The 18958-nt window shown below is 34.8% G+C and overlaps 1 protein-coding gene across 7 annotated transcripts in view; it reads right to left on the reverse strand.

The window, feature by feature from the left end:
- The window catches only part of LOC127853079 (adhesion G protein-coupled receptor L2-like), a 93999-nt gene that overhangs the window by 17962 nt on the left and 57079 nt on the right, over positions 1–18958 (reverse strand). For all 7 annotated transcript variants that reach the window (XR_008036433.1, XR_008036432.1, XR_008036431.1 and 4 more), the window contains exon 4: positions 14139–14324. Coding sequence is in view for 4 of the 7 variants with exons in the window: in XM_052387272.1 (XP_052243232.1) it covers positions 14139–14324 (186 nt within the window). In the remaining 3 variants the exon portion in view is untranslated. The remainder of the gene's footprint in view (positions 1–14138; positions 14325–18958) is intronic.

Consider the following 18958-nt stretch of genomic DNA (forward strand, 5'->3'; position numbering starts at 1 on the left):
ATAATGTCACCTAAGGTTTCGTGATCTCATTAGCGGATTGGGTATCGCCTATCCAGACTGCGCAAATGCGCAGGCAGGTCTGAAGCTACGCTGGTCGCATATGGCATAAGACCAATTTTCGCATGACGCGAGTCAATTAAGTTAATTTGATTCATTAATTATTGTAAACTCTAACTTGAATGCATTTCGAGTGAATAATTTATAAAAAGGTAATAATGTGTACGTCAAGTAATTTCTTATATATTTTTTTAATGAATGTGTGAATTTACAAATTAACCATGTATATAACTGAGTATAATGATAAATGTTCTGACCATCATTTCGTTGTCGTTCGCGGTGGGTTAAGTACGTTTTATTAAAAAATGTGTATACCAACTTCTAGTAATTTGCAATATGGACACTTCTTGTTGGCAGGAAAACGTTTTTGAATAACGATATAAACACTCAGCATTGTGCAGTTTATCCGTCTGCAAACTATTCCAAAACCAAACTAAAAATACACCATTCATGGAAAAAGAACAGTGAGTCAGTGAGTCATGAATTAAGGACAATAATGTTGTTATTGTTTCAGCAAGCGACGGTTTCCGTTTTTTAGTGGCCGCCGCATAAAACGGATATGATAAATCTGTATATATTAAAGGGGCTTGTTTACTGATTTTTGACCTGGTTTGAAGTTTGTAATTAAATGCTTTAAATTGATAAATGTAAACATCGGAACTAAAGAGCTCCAGTATAAAACAAAAATCCTTACCTGGACCCGAACCACTGACACTTGGAGTAAACGTCTAGCGCTTTAACCACTCCTTCATCCATGCTGATATAGTTCATGGCATATTTTATACTTTGTATAAGCATTCCACGTAATGTCACAAAATATAACGATATCAATTCAACTTTCCAAATTATTCAATCGTATCGCGTTTGTAACTCTGTATAAATTTCAGGTTTTTAAATCGCCAAAAGATGCAAATAATGGATATTTAAGGGCATCATAAATGTTCAGTACGAGAGGTGCTCAATTTCATGACGAACAAAACAAACATATGAATAATTTATAATCTAAATACATTTTTTGCAACAAATGCTCAATATGAGATTCATGGCAATTGTAACTTATCCTGCAACGCTTTGGCCAAGATTTTAACGTCTAGTTGATGGTTGTTTGTTCCAATTTGCGGTATTCGTCCTTCAGAGCTCTTTTTAGACCAGAAAGTGAGTTTACGTGTCGATTCTGTTAGCGTCGTTTTAGTATCCCCATATACCAAAATCCATTTGGGCCGCATCTAGAGACTTAAGTCCATTCTTCGGGTGTTATGAACTTAATGTTTTGATATTTTTTTTAGAAAACAGTGTTTAAAATTTGGCTATATGCACTTTCCTGATGGAAAGTCATGACGTGTTTATCCACCGGAAAGAGTCTCGGTACATCCTTTCGTATAAATTGTTTCAGAACTTTATTGATATAGTATTCTGAGTTTACCTTTGTCCCTTTGGGAATTATTCTGATCACTGATTTACATCTGGACAATAAAGCAGCACACGCCACGGGCAAACGCATCAAGTTTTACAAACTTCAGTTTATCGCCAACGTTTTCTCCCATTCTGACATAACATACTCTTCTTCTTTCATAACTTCCACCAAGATAAAACATCGCTCGTCAGATGTAACAAAATCTCTCCACTTGCCACATTTAAGCTTTAGATATATAGCTTCCAAGACCTGGCCCTGCGCTTCTGAATCTTGTTGAGCTGATGAGCCTTGAACTTCTTCCGTAGTTTTGCTTTCACAACATGCCTAATGATGTAGTATACTGTTCCCTTGAAATTCCTGTGCCCAATGCCTTTTTTGTCTGGGTCGGCGGATTGATTTTAGAGATCCACCAACGAATTTTGCATTCGACGTCAGGCGTGACCTTATATGGACGTCTACTTGAAGTTGAATTTGTAGCACCACCAGGCGTTGTTCTGCGCTATACAGTAGCGTCATGTCGAATATTCCGAATACTTCCCAAAGAAATAGCATTGTCCATCATTTTAGTTCATTTGAATGCTTCTGTAACTGCATTTGCATCTCAAAAGGCCTTAAACAATGCCCTTCACAGCTTCACTTATGTTCTTATGAGGCATGTTGAATAATATTGACAAATTGCATGTTCATTGAAGTATAGTATTTAACACATCTGCTAACTCAACAATGGTTCGAGAAAACCGTGGATGTACTTGAAAAAACACGGATTCCTTTTGTTCATTTTGAAGGCAACTCTCGTATTACTGTTTTCTTTAAAAAAAACTACAGCGAACATTTCCAAATCTGAAACATTTTATGTTTCATTTTTTTTCAATTTATCAAAACGTGAACAGGTCCCTTTAAAATGGTCCGGAGTCCAAACAGATATGTACAAACTATTTATTTTTACTTACATATATTTTTGCTGAGGCCCTTACACCGCTAACAAAGTATCCGCACTTATTTCTATTTACACGAAAATGTATATGTTTGACTATAACTTTAGTCGTACTGAACAGTTCAATATGAATGTATTTACCCAAATTAAAACTCGCAAATGACATAAGAACACTCAGCAAATACGTAATTGCAGGATCTATAGCTTGCAGCATTTAATTTTTGGGGATGATTTGGATATATTTCTTGGACCCGACGAGCAGTATGGGAACACATATGTTTTAAATTGCTTTCATTTTAACGAAGTATATGTTTCTTAAATTGTCCATCGTTTACTTAGTTCCGCAAGTCACTTGGCTAAGTTAGAAATGTTTTTTTTTAATTCTTCACCATTTCGAGAACATGGCCGCGGCCTTTCAGATTGGGAAAAGTCGCGTCGTTTTTTTTACTTTAATAGTGAAATTGGTGTTGTATTTGTAAGGCTTACAAATTTTAATAAAAGTCACCAAGTGAATGAAAAGTTTGAAGCAGTCACAGTAAAATGTTTCAGTGTAATGTGATATCTTAGAACCCGTATAAAATATCTAGCATATACTTTCATTTGAATCGGCTTTTTAAGTTCTTTACATTCTATAAATTATCCTTATACCCAGTATTCATTCCATGAAAATTACTGCACTCTCGAACACAAACTCACACAAACCCATAGGTAGATATCAATTTCATTTTGTGCAAAAAGCTAATGTACACTAAACAGCACCCGCTTTTAAACACATTTTAAAATAAAGACAAAAATAATGAAAATTATGATGAATGTGCAAATTTTTGTTTAACATTATAACTTGAAAACCTGTTATCACAAATTAATTCTATTAAAATCTATTCAAAAATATACTAAATTACAGGCATTTAAACACACACGAAGGGTACCGCACAAGCTAATCTGGGACGGCACTTCACGCACATCCAATTAAACCGTTTCATAGAGCGCGGTTTCTACACATGTACGGGCCGCTTTATAGCAATCGCAATTTTTTCAAGTATCACTTGTTATTTCAACTAAGTCTAAGGGCGTAAATGGTACAACGGTTGGAACGCACAAGGCTGTCTTGTTTATTTCGCTTACAGCCCACTTGTTACTAGGATCTTTGACTAGGAAGTCTTAAACATTCCACCAATCCCAACCGTCAAAGTGGTGTACGTGCGAAGCAAACGTTCGACAAGTTTAGCCATGTTGCAGCAAGTTAAGTGCAGAGGAGTGAAATTGGTTGGCGAACGGTGACAAGCTTCTATCATCGACGAGAAAAAAGTATGTTCTTTAAATATATTGTGCTTAATTAGGAGGAATATGTTCAATAACGAATATGTGCATACACCGCTCTTAATTATATATGGACTCATTAAATGACTATTTTTACATGAATATCCGACCTCGTGGAGTAATCTTCTGTTTAAAAAAGGTGTCTGCACAACAATTATTGTTGTAAAGGTTGATTTATGTGCGACCTTTTTTCAAAACTGGTTGTTGTAATTAAGCGTTCAATATTGCGAGATATGATTTTAAACCAAATGTATATGGGAAGTGTTAGGAGTCATTATCAACATCTGTGAATGACATATACTGTAGTCAATATTTTGGAATAATAGGAGGTGCGCAGTTATGCAAGCGTCCATAAACTGTCAACTTAGTCCGCCATTTTGTTCAAAACAATAAGTACATGTGGTTCCGATTTCAAAATTATTTTTTTAAAGACATGTCATGCATGGTTTCATATCACATATGGTTTAAACATAAATTTAATACCAGTGTTATAAATATTCATAGACTATTAGTGTATTTAAAATATAATTTCTAAAATAAAATAAAATAATTTTCCTACCTACCTAACCACCTGTAAAATCTAGGGTCGGTAAAGGGCAAACCAACAATATTTTAATTGTGGCCTAAGTGTTTGTCTGAATAGCATTTTGTAAAGTACATTAAAGATTATCCACACAAAATCCCTGTTATGTTTTATTGTTCATATTACCTATACATGAAGAGATTAAAGACAACTTAAATAAGAAGCCTTATTTAATATTCAACGTTTCTGCATATAAAATTGTGCACAAGGTGCAAATATCATGTACATATATTCGATAAGGTCAACGTTTTTACATATTAATTTTTTTAACATCCGATAATGTAAATAACAGTTTACAAAACCATTGCTTCATTCAAGGGTTTATGCAATTGTGCATGTTTGTCTGTGTGCGTGCGTGCATGGGCGCGTGCGTGTGTTTGCGTGCATGCGTGCGTGTGTGTGTGTGTGTATGCGTGCGAGTGCGTGCGGGTGTGTGTATGTGTGTCGTGAGATACATAACATTTCGAATTAACCATGACATAACTAATAACATGATAACAATTATCTTGATACGAACAGCATACATTATAATTAGTCTTAAATATTCATGACAGTGAAAAATTAACATATTTAATCTAAATATTTTGAACTTATCATTTGTATACATCTGTATTATTTGTGTGTTTTGTATAATAACACGTTTAATCAAGTTCTCTGTCAGTGAAAAAAGGTTCTTGCGTTCGTCGTATTGGTGATAAAAAAATTACGAAAACGAGATACGCTTAGATAAACTGACGGATATTCACGATTAAAATTATAACAATATAACAAAAAATAAGTATCTTAGATCAAAACATGGACGCTTTCACATATTGTCAAGCTAAATATACGTGGGAAAAATAAAAACACGAAATATGCTTAGACCTACTAAACGGATACTCTCAAAGGAATAAAGGATGAATAACGGTACATTAATGCGTGTTGGTAACTATATTTCCGCCACATTGTCGATCTTAATATCCGAAAACGAAATATATCTAGATCAATAGCCGGAATAAAAGGATAACTAACTATATTTGTTGGTAACTATTGCTTCAAGAAAATGTGTAAAACAAATGTCCGCCACATTGACTATCTAAATATCTGAAAACGAAATTTGTAGTGATAAAAAAACGTAAGCTCATGCTTCCAAAGGAAGCGTATGAAACAAATGTGTGCTTAAGAAAACGTGTTAGGATTAATCTTACTAATCGATTATACATATAACATATACACGTCCATTTAGATGCACGAAACAAAATATATATGTATCTAGATTAACATAGAAACTAACGAGAGAAAAAATAGCCATTTAACGGTATCTTAATAAGCAAACAGTACATGAATGTTCATAAAAAACTGATGATATAGATATACATGTTAGAAAAACTATCTTTAAGAAGCAAAGTTTACATGAACAAGTTCGTATGTCTGTCGCCTAATTTATGCTTGTGTCGAATAAAAACACATTCATAATTTGGTATGAGTTCCGATTGAGAAGTTTCGATCGCTTATTTCATAACAAGTAGGTATGAATAAAAGTGGAAAAATATACATTTTTCATATTCAGAAAAAAAATACAAGAAAAAGGAACTGACATTGTATAGAAAAATTGACAATAGGACTACCAATAATAACATGCAATATGTACAAGTAGTGGTCTCTTTGGTTCATTTTAATATTTTGTTTAGTATGAACATGCTAGTTCCTTATTCCTTATTTGCACTGAATTTTATGCGCATGGAAAGGTGTTGTCCACATGCATATTTCTAACTATCTATGTACCGGTAATTGGCGTTTGCCTAATTGCTGTATTTAATGAAATTTTACGTCGAAAGAAGGTATTGTTAAAAGAAAACATCTCTGTTAAATGTGCGGTGACCCCATTTTTGTATTTGTGTTTTATGGTGACAATACGTAGATAAATATATTTGAGCAGTTTCGCAGAATTCTATAAAACAGATTTTTTTTTAAATTCCATTAATGTGGTTACAATTGTCAAAAAGGACAATGTTTAGGTGACATTAACATTATACAAAATGAATTTCTTAAGACTGAACTTGTGTACTCCAATTGATAGGTAGTGTGTGGTTTAATTAAATGGTATATGATGTATCTTAGCTTATATAATATCTACATGTTGCCAATGTCATAGATTATTAATTATGTTTACGCAATTAGAGATTTTTCAGTTTGATTGCAAAAGTACATATTAAATAATGGTGAATAAAATCAATACAAGGCCGGTGACCCTATGTTTTTATTTCATTGTTCATACAGTATTTGTATATATATCTTAAATATAAACTTTGGATATAATCTATTAGATGCAAAAAAAATCAACAAAACTGCAGCAACACCTCTTAATTTATTTGTTAAGTTAAAAAATGCCAGTTCCTTATTCGATTTGAATAAGGAATATGGAACCAGTTCCTTATTCCTTATCTTATTCAAATCGAATAAGGAACTATGTACTAATTAAATACAACAAAGTAGAAATGCACTGAAATTAATATTTGTATACCCTTCCTACATGTACAATCATTTTCGTTCATGCATTCGTCTCATTGTTTGTTTTTTATTTATAATTTATAGAAAGAACATGACAGTTCCTTATTCCTTATTCAAACTGAAAATGGAACTGGATTGTCATTACTTAAAACTAAGTAAAATTTGTAGCTTTTAGCATTTTAAATATACAACCTATATATAATGATGCTTATATTTGTTTAACTTTGGATCAATTTCGTTGATGTTTAAGTAAGAAAATGCAAGTCCCTTATTCGGCTTGAACTGGTTCCTTTTCCTTATTCAGCCGCGAAAAAGGAACTGGATTATAAATGAAAAAAGACATGCTGAAATGTACAAATTGCACTTTTTATCACATACATACAAAAATAGAAATGGCGCGGCAGAGGCCGACGCGTATCCCCATGCCGCATGTTTGACCCAGGGGCGCACCATGGTTGATAATGGGGCCATGCATATTTGTGATTGACTGTATTGGCATAAGATATTTTCAGTATCAATTTAAAGTAAATCAGTGTAGAAATGAAGAAGTTAATGTCAAATAACCTAAAACAAGAGCAATGTTCGTGAAACACAATGCCCCCTACTGCGCCGCTTTGAATCCATATATTTGACCTTTGACCTTGAAGGATGACCTTGACCTTGACATTTCACCTTTCAAAATGTGCAGCTCCATGAGAAACGCATGTATGCCAAATATCGAGTTGCTATATTCCATATTGCAAAATTTGACCTTTGACCTTAACCTTTGACCTTAAAGGATGACCTTTACCTTCACTTTTCACCACTCAAAATGTGCAGCGCCATGAGATGCACATGCATGCCAAATATCAAGTTGTTTTCTTCAATATTGAAAAAGTTATGGCCAATGTTTAAGTTTTCGGACGGACGGACAGACGCCATATATTTGACGTTTTACCTTGAAGGATGACCTTGACCGTAATTTTACACCATTCAAAATGTTCAGCTCCATGAGATACACATGCATGCCAAATATCAAGTTGCTATCTTCAATATTGAAAAAGTTATGGCCAATGTTAAAGTTTTCGGACGGACGGACAGACGCCATATATTTGACATTTGACCTTGAAGGATGAACTTGACCTTTTCCTCTCACACTTCAAAATGTGCAGCTGCATGAGATGCACATGCATGCCAAATATCAAGTTGCTATGTTCAATATTAAACAAGAGCGGGTGCAGACCGCTCATCGATTTTCTTTTTAAAGGTGAAGGGACTCTCAATTTCAATCACAAAGAAGGGAGGGGTGGAGTGAAGAGGGGTGTATAGTGTGGGGTGTGGACATTTATTACATTATCTTCCAAAAATGCGAAAAAAAAATGCAAAAAAAAAAAATTCGGGGGTGGGTGGGGGGGGGGAGGGGATTCTTGGGTGCGATGGTTGGACGATATTTCAAAAATAAAATAATAAAAATAAATATTTGTGTTTTTAACCGTTTAGAAAAAAAATTGGGAGGGGGGGTGGGGTTTGGGGGTGGGGGGGTATAGTGTGAGGGTGTGGTGGTCATTTGTGGGATGATCTTTATAAAAAAAAATTACGGGGGGGGGGTTCGGGGGGGGGGGGGAGGGCACGGGGGATGGTTTGGGTGGAGTCTATTGTGGTATGTCAGGTAAGAGTAGTTTTGTCAAAGTATCAATCAAATCTAATCATAAATAAAGTTATGGCAATTTTAGCAAAATTTAATAATTTGACCATGAGAGTCAAGGTCATTCAAAGGTCAAGGTAAAATTCAACTTGCCAGGTACAGTAACCTCATGATAGCATGAAAGTATTTGAAGTTTGAAAGCAATAGACTTGATTCTTTAGAAGTAAAGTGGATCGAAACACTAAATTTAACCATATATTCAAAGTTATTAAGTAAAAAATTGGCCATAATTCCGTAAAAATGACAACCAGAGTTATGCAACTTGTCCTTTTACTGTACCCTTATGATAGTTTGCGAGTGTTCCAAGTATGAAAGCAATATCTATGATACTTTAGGGGTAAAGTGGGCAAAAACACAAAACTTAACCAAATGTTCAATATTCTAAGTATAAAAAGCCCATAATTCCGTCCAAATGCCAGTCAGAGTTACATAACTTTGCCTACACAGTCCCCTTATGATAGTTAATAAGTGTTGCAAGTATGAAAGCAATAGATTTGATACTGTAGGAATTAAGTTGACCTAAACACAAAACTTAACCAAATTTTCAATTTTCTAAGTCTAAAAAGGGCACATAATTCTGTCAAAATGCCAGTCAGAGTTACAAAACTTTGCCTGCACAGTCCCCTTATGATAGTTATTAAGTGTTGCAAGTATGAAAGCAATAGCTTTGTTACTTAAGGAATAAAATGGACCGAAACACAAAACTTAACCAAAGTTTTCAATTTTCTAAGTATAAAAAGGGCACATAATTCTGTCAAAATGCACGCCAGAGTTATCTAACTTTGCCTGCCCAGTCCCCTCATGATAGCAAGTAAGTGTACCAAGTTTGAATGCAATAGCATTGATACTTTCTGAGAAAAGTGGACCTAAATGCAAAACTTAATCGGACGCCGACGCCAACGCCGACGCCGACGCCAAGGTGATGACAGTAGCTCATAATTTTTTTTCAAAAAATAGATGAGCTAAAAAGTTATGACCATTAAAAGTTTCGGACGGACGGACAGAAATACTGACAAACTGACATGTCACCCTACCGGGGGCATAAAAATGAGTGAAAATCTTTGACCCGGCCTCACTCCAATCCCCATAACTGTTGACCAAGGAGTCAGATCACAATTCCAAATAGTGCACTGTCGCACATATGCTCATAGCTACCATGTGTGTAAGTTTCAAGGTTCTAGTGCTAATAATGTAGGAGGAGATAGTGGCAAGGACGGATGGACCGACGGACAGGGCGGAGATAACCTGATAATAGATTTTGAAATCTTAACGCGGACTCTAAGTTAAAGGTCAAGGTCACATGGATCAGAACTTTTATGCGCATGGAAAGTTCTTGTCAAGATACACATGCGTACCAAATATGAAAGCAATATCTGAAAGGACACAGACGTTATGAGCTTTTTTGTATCGCGGAAGCAGATTTCGAAGCCTGAACGCAGACCTAAAGTTCAAACATTTCATGCGCATGGAAATGTGTTGTTCAGATACACATGCGTACCAAATATGAAAAAAATATATGAAGATACAAAGTAGGTATGAGCCTTTTTGAGTCGCGGTCGCAGATTTTGAAACCTGAATGCCGACCTCAAATCCAAGGTCACAGGGGTTAAAAAATAAGTGCGCATGGAAAGTTGTTGTCCAGATACACATACATACCAAATATGAAAGCAATATTTGAAGGGACTCAGTAGTTATTAGCCTTTTTCTAATCGCGGTCGCAGATACGACACCTGAACGCTGACCTCAAGTTCAAGGTTAAGGTCACAGGGGTTAAAAATTGTATGCGCATGGAAAGGTTTTGTCTAGATACAAATGCATTCCAAATATGAAAGCCATATCTGAAGGGACACAGTAGTTATGAGCCTTTTTCGAATCGCGGCTCCACCCCAACCCCCATCACTTTTAACCTATGGGTCAGATCAAAATTCCAAATAGTGCACTGTCGCACATATGCTTATAGCTACCATGTGTGTAAGTTTCAAGGTTCTAGTGCTAATAGTGTAGAAGGAGATAGTGGCCAGGACGGACGATCGGCGAAGAAAAAGCGTGGGGATAATAATGTTATATGCTTTAGGTTTTGCGGATATGAAGTTGAAATTCGAATTAGAAAATATCTGTTCGATTTAAACAAGAAATGATATGCAATCGCGAGTAAGAAACATGAACATGTAACTTCATATATAAAGTAAATGTATTCGAGTTACTTTGTTTAGATTTACTTAAGAATTGAATATATTATTTTTCTGTGAAACCCTATATCAAATATGTTAAGCCTGAATAAGGAATAAGGAACAGTTCCTTATTCTAATTAGTATAGTGTAAGTATAAGTATAGTGCCCCCAACAGAATGCACTAATGCGTAGCCAACTTTTAACATTTAAGCATTTCAATTACTTTTACATAATATAGCTATATGTAGACTATACAATAGTCATCTGACAGAATATCTCATTCTGATCTCCAAACTCAATGTTTAAAAGTTATATGTACAGTTCTAGAAGTAATGTTGATAATATATTTTGATTTTGTAAGCACTAATGTAAATTATTTTATTTTTGTTAATCTTAATTAAAAAATAAATGTATCTTGAAATCATCAACTTTTCTATTCGAATTCATACTTACTGAAACCTTATGTTCTGCGCAAATCGAAACCATTGGTTTCAAAAACAAGAGGGCCAAGATGGCCCTAGTTCGCTCACCTGACAGGAGTCGGTTAATTTAATCTTTACCGAACGTCAATCTTGACCTAGATATTGTCCAGACAAACATCCTGGTCAAGTCTCATCATTATTGAACCAACACTCTGGCGTATGGAGTGTTTTTGTTTTTGTAAGATTTTACCTGGTGACCTATATTTTGAGTTGACCCCCCTTACCAAACATCAAACTTTGGTTACAAAAATAAATATTTTGACCAAGATTCATAAAATCTGAAACAAAATTGTGACCTCTAGAGTGTTTACAATGATTTTGTATAATATAATGAAAATTTGGACAATCTAAGGGCAATAATTATGGCATTAATTATGTGATTTTGCTCATTATCAAACTTGACTGAGCTCTTTCAGTAACTTTCATAAAGAATGCTTGAGAAGTGTGAATGCTAGAGTGTTTACAAACCAAATGTGGACGAACGGACTGCGGACAAAGACCAATTCTAAAACCTCACCTGAGCAATCAGGTGAGCTAAAAAGCGTGTTTAACCGATCCGAGCCATTTTCCAACTTGTCCGAGAAATCAATAAAACCAATGTATTGACTAAGTTTCACGATGATTAGGCAAAAAATGAGACATCTATAGTGTTCGATCACAAGGTTTTTTCTAGTCACATAAGGAAAACTGCCCTCCACCCTGGCGGCCATGTTTTTCGACCTATCGGGACCATTTGCGAACTCATCTGAGATATATATAAAACCAATCATTTCAGTTTCATGATGATTGTGCAAAAATTGTGACTTCTAGAGTGTTCACAAGCTTTTTTTACTATATAAATATAAGAAAAAAACTGCCCCCCTCGGCAGCCATGTTATTCAACTGACCGGAACCATTTTTTAAACTCAACTCTCGTATCAAGGAAACAAATGTTCTGACCAAATTTCATGAAAATTGGGCCAAAAATGTGACTTTAAGAGTGTTCACATGTTTTCACTATATACATATATATAGATTATTATTATAGAGAAAAATGCCCCGCCCACTGGCGGCCATGTTTTTCACCGATCTGGACCATTTTCAAACTCGTCCGAGATATCAATAAAACCAATGTTTTGTCCAACGTTCATGATGATTGGGCAAAAATTCTGACTTCTAGTGTGTTTACAAGGTTTCTCTAAAGCCAAATAAGGAAAACTGCCCCGCCCACTGGCGGCCATGTTTTTCAACGGACCAGAACCACTTTTGAACTCAACCAACATATCATTAAGACAAACATTTTGACAAAGTTACATGAGGATTGGGCATGACATGTGACTTCTACAGTGTTTACAAGGTTTTTCTTTTTTTTGACCTTGTGAACTTGTTTTTGACCCAGCATGATCCACTTTCCAACTCCATCGAGATATCATTGGGACAAATCTTCTGACCGAGTTTCATGAAGATCGGACAAAAATGTGGCCTCTAGAGTGTTCACAAGGTATCTCTATAGCCAAATAAGGAAAACTGCACCGCCCACTGGCGACCATGTTTTTCAACAGACCAGAATCACTTTTAAAAACAACCAACATATCATTAAGACAAACATTTTGACAAAGTTTCATGAAGATTGGGCATGAAATGTGACTTCTACAGTGTTTACAAGGTTTTTCTTTTTTTGACCTAGTGACCTAGTTTTTTACCCGGCATGACCCAGTTTCGAACTCGACCGAGATATCGTTGGGACAAAGCTTCTGACCAAGTTTCATGAAGATCGGAAAAGAAATGTGCCCTCTAGAGTGGTTAAGAACAAATGTTAACGGACGGACTGACGGACGACGAACAAAGACCGGTCACAAAAGCTCACCTGAGCAATCAGGTGTGCTAAAAAAACCAACATTGAACATCGAATAACAATTAACACAAATGATACACACATCTATACAGTATTATTTTGAAAACATTAATAGTCAAAGGGGAGTAACTATTGTAAACTTAAATGAAATATTTAGAAGAGTGTCTCGCATGTTACATGACCTTAATTCATGATTGTTTACAAACCTTTTTACTATATAAATATAAGAAAAACTGCCCCGTCCCCCTGGCAACTATGTTTTTCAACGGATCGGAACCATTTTCGAACTTAACTCTCATATCAAGGAAACAAATGTTCTGACCAAATTGCATGAAAATTGGGCCCAAAATGTGACTTCTAGAGTGTTCACATGTTTTCACTATATACATATAGAGAAAAATGCCCCGCCCACTGGCGGCCTTGTTTTTCCACCGATCTGGACTGTTTTCGAACTCCTCCGAGAAATCAATAAAACCAATGTTGTGACCAACTTCCATGATGATTGGGCAAAAATTGTGACTTCTAGAGTGTTTACAAGGTTTCTCTATCGCCAAAATGAGGAAAACTGCCCCGCCGACTGGCGGCCATGTTTTTCAATGAACCGGAACCACTTTTGAACTCAACCAACATATTATTGAGACAAACATTTTGACAAAGTTACATGACGATTGGACATGAAATGTGACTTCTACAGTGTTTACAGGTTTTTTCTTTTTTTTTGACCTAGTGACCTAGTTTTTGACCCGGCATGACCCAGTTTCAAACTCGACCGAGATTTTAATGGGACCAAGTTTCATGAAGATCGGACAATAAATGTGGCCTCTAGAGTGGTTACGAACAAATGTGGACGGACGGACAGACGACGGACAAAGACTGGTCACAAAAGCTCACCAGAGTAATCAGGTGAGCTAAAAAGTGTAAAATGATGTTGACAAATTATTACCATTTATAATGTCGAACATTTCTCACCCAACAATAATTAAAAATGTCAAGTCAATTCTTGTTGTTGTAAATAGATATAGAGCAAAACTGATCTTCCACTCAAACGAATCTAACTGGAGTATGACGCGTTCGAAAACAAAAGAATCATACGTATAACGTGGAGAATCACATAAACAGTCAAGCATAAAATAACTAAATTATAATTACATATTAATTAGGATACAGACCTGGCACACAGCTAATTTCCTTCGACCATTGTCCACTTGTGCAGGCAAGTGTTAAGTCACCGAAACTCGGATGGTATCCAGCTTCACAGTTTCTATTGGTTATACTGATAGTCTCACCGTCATCATAGAACTGCTTTTCGATATTGACTAAATCGCCTTGAGGTTTAGCACATCTAGCTGATAAATCTACAGAAAAGATATCAAATATAATATAAACATAATATAAATAGAAATAACAAGCATATTTATTTAATTGATATCCCCCGCAAATTAATGGTGTAGAAAGCGGACGGACGGACTGATGGACAACGCCGATTCCATATCCCGCTGCCTTTAGAGCATGATAATAATGTCTTTAGACGATTCTTGACCAACAAGTTTTTCATCCCAATATTTTCTACCTAACATGATTCTATACATGTTAAACTGCACAATGCACTTCATTTTTTAATGACAAATAAATGTTCTGTTCATGTGGCATACAACAAGTCTTGCATGTTGATAGTATTGCACTGGTTTGGCAGGAAACCTTTCATCGCTATGTATAACAAAGCTTACTTTCTTAGTACAACAGGTACAAACAAATATAAATGCCCGATTAAGTGACTTAGATTTATAATCGTATAATAGTGCATGTTACATAATTATTTTCCGTTTTCAAAGACATGTAAGTGGTTCTAGAAAATTACCCTGAAAGTTATTTAACCTGTAGCATGAACACACAAAACATGAACATGAAGACACAAAACCACAAGCGTAATCACATAAAACATAAAACATCACAGACACAACAATATAAAATATCAGACTTTGTTTTGAGAAAAGCAACAACAAAAAGGATGAAGTTTGAACTTGTTGTTTGTTAAGCAAAACGTGGGCTACTGTGGTCTTTTATGGTACAATGACAATGTTATATCATGGAAGCCAAAAGTGGTTCATGGTCAAACGACTTTCACTTTCTACTGGGTCATCAGGATGGGATAGATAGATAAATTTATTTCAGTTTAATGCTACAACATGATAAATCATATCTACATACATGATAAAACAGTTAAACAATAAACATGTATGAGAAATGAAACCATGTCAATAACATCATACAAAGAATTACACAAAAAAGAGAACTTCATATTTCCATTGTGGTCCTTGGAAATTGATGGTATTGACATAGAGAGGCATGAGATGAATATCACAGATTTAAGGTATGAAAGACAATTATTTGCATAAAAAAGTAGACATGTTAAACATGTGGATCAATTAAAAACTAACTGTATAGATCTAACAGGATGATTGCATATTAAGAAGATGAGTTTTAACTGACAACTTAAAATTAGATAAACTTTTAATATTCCTTAAAGAGGAAGGTAGTTTGTTCCACAGAACACAAGCGTTATATGAAAAAGATTAAGCTCCAAAACCGTTGACTTTGGGTAAAATATAGAACCCATTTTCACTTGACCTAGTCTTGTATGAATGAAGAGTGTCAAAGGGAACAAAGTTTTCACTCATATATTCTGGAGCCAAACCATTTTTGATTTTGAAAACATGACAAAGGGTAGTTTGTTCCACCCTCTTTTGAACTGGTAACCAATTAAAAACCTTAAAATGTTCATTACTTATATGTGACCTATGACCTAGATTGAGGACAAACCTTATTACTTTATTTTGTGTGACCTGAAGTTTATCTTTCCAAAATTTAGTAAAACCATGATGCCAAAATACATGCGTTATCGAAATGACATTAGATTAGCCATGACAAGAAGTTGCTTAGTGTGGAATGAGAGTAAATCACGTTTTCTATACAGGAACTCTAACCTTGAATTGGCCTTTTTAAAAACAGAACTAGCCATGGAACCACCAGACAGAGACTGATCAAGTGTAGCACCAAGATATTTGACTGAAGAAGTTGACTGAATATGAGTAATTACAACTAACATTGACAGAAGTACCTGACTTTAACCAAGGTTTAGAACCAAATTGAATTGTCTCTGTTTTACCCAAATTAAGAGATAGTTTATTGTCAATTAACCAATGACTGACAGACTGTAATTCATTTGTCACTTCTTTTTCAATGAGGGACTGTTTTTACCGGCAACACGAATGGCAGAATCATTAGCAGACAGAATAAGTTTAGTTTTAACCACTACCTGCTGATCATTCATATATATTAAGAACAGTAGTGGCCCCAAGATGGGTCCCTGGGGGACACCGAAAATAATCTTACCAATAGAAGAGAAAGAACCAGATACATCAACAAGTTGTTGCCTGTCAAAAAGGCACGACTAAAACCATTGTAAAACATCAGGACTGAGATCCATGGTGTCTAATTTCATAAGAAGGACTGAATGGTCTACTGTGTCAAAAGCTTTATGAAGATCCATTAAAATCATACCTACAAGGTGACCAGTATCCATATGAAACCCAATGAAGTCTGACAAATAAATAAGGCAGGCTTCTGTGGAAAAAACACCTCTAACAGCAGATTGAAATTTATATAATAAATCATTTTCTGTAAGATAAGTACAAATTTAGCCATATACAACTCTTTCAAAAACTTTTGAAATAATACTTAAAATAGACACAGGCCGTTAATTACCTACTTCAGTTGTATCATTCTTTTTAAAAAGAGGAAAAACTCTAGCAGCCTTTAAATCATCTGGCACAATACCTTGTATAAGTGACAAATTTACAATACGTGTTAAAGGAAAAGTTTTTATAGTTGCAATTTCCCTAACAAAACGAGATGGGATACCATCTAAGCCGGTAGCTTTATTTTCCGCTAGTTTATTCAAATACTTTAAAATACTATTTTCTGACATCAATAAAAAAGAATAACAACAAGGTGTAATGCCTTTTGATGAAAACAGATTAGAAACAAACTGCTTGCCAAATCTTGTTAATGTTGCCGGCCGTTTGGCAGTAAGATTAGATGCAACAGTACAATAAAACATATTACATTTTTCAGCAACCTTGAATTTAGTTAGATTTCATCATTTATTTTCAGACCAATGTTGCATGAAGTTGATGAATTGCCCTTTAAACAAGGTAGACCAAGTTCCTTTAAGGATTTCCATAGGATTTAAAATAATTCTTATGATTTACAAAAGATTCATTAAAATGATTCCTTTTAGCCTTAAAAATACAATCCTTGGCTTTATTTCTCAGTGATTTAAATTATTGACGAAGGGAAACTAGTTATATAATTGGTAAAGTTTGATACACTATTGTAAATTGGCACTTCTTAACATCCTTTTTTGGTATAGCCCTATCATTAAAGTATTAATTGCAAAGGCCACTAGATATTTTAATCTTAATTGAAATGAAATCAATAATTGTTTTATATTTAGAGGGGACTCTATGAGCAAGATTTAAATAATGATCAATATATTCCAAATCTGATGCGATCAGTGCTGAGCACATTTGCGAAGCTGTTAAAAAGTGAACAATAATATACATTTGTTATCAATTGAAGAAAATTTTGACAGTATTATCGGGGGATATAAAGATCAAACTATCCTTTACACGAGCTATTAAAACCAAATCGCAAAGGAGATTGAAACAGAATTGAAGCCAAATACAGTTTGGTTTCCTTGAATTTACACAAAATGTCGTCAGTATTGTTTCAAGAACATTTGCTCACTGTCACTGTAAAATGAGGTAACACAATACCATGTTTTCAGGGAACTAAAAAACATATATACAATTTTAATTGGAAAACATCAAAGGCTTCCTTTATGGTTCCAAATCGTTTAGACAACAATGAATGGCTGCATTGATGACAGACAAATGACAGAGAGAACATGGAAATGTGACCAAAGGAAAAAATCATTTGACATTTTCTCTTGTGAATCTGATATTAAGAGATGACAGATAATAAAAAAAACACGCCCAGCTTTCAGTAAATGATTTGTTAGATGTATGGTATACTCTCACTTTATTTAAGTGACATGCCATTTCGTGGCTTGGTAAAATCAGGCATATTCGTTAGATCATACATTTTTTTTTATTATAATGTCTGTGAGACTATGGACAGGTTTTTTGAACATTTGATTTTGTGGTTTATCATGTGTATAATGTGTCCCAAACCTGTTAATCTGGGGCCAAACTTCATGTTCATATTGCACTTTTTGTTTCAAGGAAGGAGATTTTCAACAAAGATCCAGTCCTTCCAGAAAGTGTCATTCCTGATTAGCCTCTGCAGATGCACGTGCATTACGGTCGGTTTTCCCAGAATGGGGCTCATATGTTGATTTGAATTGTATATGTTGAAGCCAAAATGATGCACACAATTTTGAAAAAAAAAGCACTTCAATTATAAACTAACATATCTTCACAGTCCCGCTTATGTCTTCATAACATAAACAACTGTGTTAAAGCCTGAATAAACCCTTTCTATTAACTCCAACAGTAAGGTGCCTTTTGTGATGTACACATTCAATTTAACTTCCAATAATTTGCATCTTTATGCTCAGGAAGTGTACCAAAGGATCAGTGTCAAATTAACAGCTAAAAAGTAAATCTAACATGGAAATAAATCACTAAACTAATATCTAGACCACGTGTTCGGTGATTTGTTCAATACTGTACGAGAACGATGTCCCCTTACTCAAATAGTTAAGTCAGATAACGTTGGTTGAAAAATATATTGGCCTGGTAAGAAAATCTGGAAGGTCCCTTGAAGCACTTCAGAATATCAATAGACTCTTGATTAAAAAGTGGTCATATTAACCCTGTCTGTTGTAAGATTAACTCAAATGTTTAAATCTGACAAGTATTAAACTTAATGATAATGTTTAACGTGAAATAAACAGCCTGAAGGA

Source organism: Dreissena polymorpha, chromosome 12 (genome assembly GCF_020536995.1).
Source record: "Dreissena polymorpha isolate Duluth1 chromosome 12, UMN_Dpol_1.0, whole genome shotgun sequence".
Taxonomy (NCBI): Eukaryota; Metazoa; Mollusca; class Bivalvia; order Myida; family Dreissenidae; genus Dreissena; species Dreissena polymorpha.